The sequence below is a fragment of the Mandrillus leucophaeus genome, unplaced genomic scaffold (assembly GCF_000951045.1).
Source record: "Mandrillus leucophaeus isolate KB7577 unplaced genomic scaffold, Mleu.le_1.0 Scaffold341, whole genome shotgun sequence".
Classification (NCBI taxonomy): domain Eukaryota; kingdom Metazoa; phylum Chordata; class Mammalia; order Primates; family Cercopithecidae; genus Mandrillus; species Mandrillus leucophaeus.
In genome coordinates this window covers 278,174-280,371 of record NW_012103599.1, presented here as the reverse complement: position 1 = coordinate 280,371, position 2,198 = coordinate 278,174, and the positions used below count along the sequence as shown (strand labels likewise).

The window sequence follows — 2,198 nt, the reverse complement described above, 5'->3', positions numbered from 1 at the left end:
CTGGAGTGCAATGGTGAGATCTCGGCTCACTGCAACCTCCTCCTCCCGGGTTCAAGTGATTCTCCTGCCTCAGCCTCTCAAGTAGCTGAGATTACAGGTATGCGCCACCATGCCCAGCTAATTTTTTGTACTTTTAGTAGAGACGAGGTTTTTCCATATTGCTGGTCAGGCTGGTCTCCAACTCCCAACCTCAGGTGATCCGCCTGCCTCGGCCTCCCAAAGTGCTGGGATTACAGGTATGAGCCACCGTGCCTGGCTGAGTTTCATATTTTTAAGGCTCTGAAAAAGGGAAGTACATTAGATATGCAACACTCACAAACACCTTAACCTTATATAAGACAAACTGAGTTGAACTGGAAGCCAAAAGTAATGAATCCAGGCAATTACTAAAAAAAAGATTCTCTAAAATCAAAATGCATGTACATCAACGTTGCCAACATGTCAAGGAAAGGGAAGGAAAGAATTTTTTGATGTTAAATGAAGAGTAACAATTTGAAAAGCTGTGCATTGCTGCCTTAGTCAAGTAAAAAAAGAGCAGAGTATGGTTTCCCCTCTCTTCATATTGCAGTACAGTCTTCGGGGCATCTTTGATGAATGGGTATGCCTATGGGAATCGCACTATATTCATTTAGTACCTCCATCTCAGGAAGAGAGGTTTCAGTGTGCCTTGGTTCATCTACAGAAGCCTCATCATCAAACAACCTCCGACAGCAAACCAAAGTAAAAGGGGGTGGCACTTCTTTAAGAAAGGAGACTGCTTCTCGGCGAGATTTTCCATAGAGCTGCGTGCCATTGACCTAGGAAGACAAGGGGATAAGTCAGAACTGAGGTAGCCCCAAATGAAAAAACAAAAATCTCTTATTTATATCAATCTACCAAATGAAAATAGGGCACCATTTTATTTTCCCTGTAAACAAGGGGACTCACTTTAATCATATTATGATAAAATAATATGCAAATAAAAATGTTAGAAATCCTTAACATTTTTAAAATCTAAGGCTAAATCTTTGCATGTCTTGATGGATAAAATATAAAACGCATGCAGAGTATGCCCGTACTGGGTAAGGATCTACCTAATTTTTTGCAGCACTGTGGTTTCTCCTTTCAATACTCCAATGTAGTATTCTCTCACCTACCTCTACTCAGCTCTCCTTAAACACACTAAGTATCATTTACAGCCCTTTAAGACTGTTTACCTTTGCATTTTCATTTTATAAGAATACCATTACAGAAATTTAAGGATGTTTAAAAAAACTATTTTATTTACTACTTAAAGTATAGCTGATAAGTCTAGAATACTTGACTATCAAAATTTAACATCAGTCCACAATATTCTTTCACATCTCATACAGTCTTAATACTATCCTAGAAAAATAACTTCTATTGAAAAGAAATATACATAACTTTGCATCAGTTACATTCTTATATGCTCTGCTATACAGCAATCAAGTATGCATAGAAAATACTAAAATAATTTTTAAAATAATTTTATTCAAGTGTCTCATATTGTTTAAAAGAAAAAGGTATTCTTTATTAATGATTAATCCTTGTCACCAAAAAATTACCTAAATTTCATATTACTTTTGGCACATAATAATAATACTTGGCACCAAAGATGATTTGGCTACATAATTCTAATTTTTCATATATATGACTTGAGCTCAAAGGGTCCTGTCAGTTCTAACTACAGGTCTCTAAAAGCTGATTTGTCTGCTACTCCCAAAAAGCTGAGGCATGAACAGAATCCAGACAACAAATAATCTTTTCACATCTGACTCCTACCCTCCTGGGAGGGTTGAGAAGCATTATTTGCTTTAAAGATATTTCTAGTCTGGCATTAATTTCTAATAGGTGCCGTGCTAATGTTCAGATAACTGGCCAGCCTGACTTTACTGGGAGAAGTCCTTCTACAAGTCTTTCACTGCACCAGAGAGGAAGCGGACACTGGGCTGCTGGAAATCTTCAGCAGCGGGCTGAGTCTCAGGTCAACCATCCCTGGGAACCACTCTCAAGCCTGTAACATATCAAGCACTTAGCCGTCAAGTCAGACATATCTCCCTGCCTCTTAATTATTTACAAAGAAACCACCACATGGTAAAGAGACCCACATGCACTTTAGGAAGCTAGCTCTACTGGAAAGTCTTCAGGACAAATGAAGAGGTGTAAGGGGACAGCAAGCTCAGCAGCTGATGAAAGGT

General features: G+C 38.5%; 1 protein-coding gene across 1 annotated transcript in view; it reads right to left on the bottom strand.

The window, feature by feature from the left end:
• The window catches only part of INADL (InaD-like (Drosophila)), a 475,627-nt gene that overhangs the window by 370,865 nt on the left and 102,564 nt on the right, over window positions 1-2,198 (bottom strand). The window contains 1 exon segment of the mRNA XM_011988948.1: window positions 636-797. Coding sequence (XP_011844338.1) covers window positions 636-797 — 162 coding nt within the window.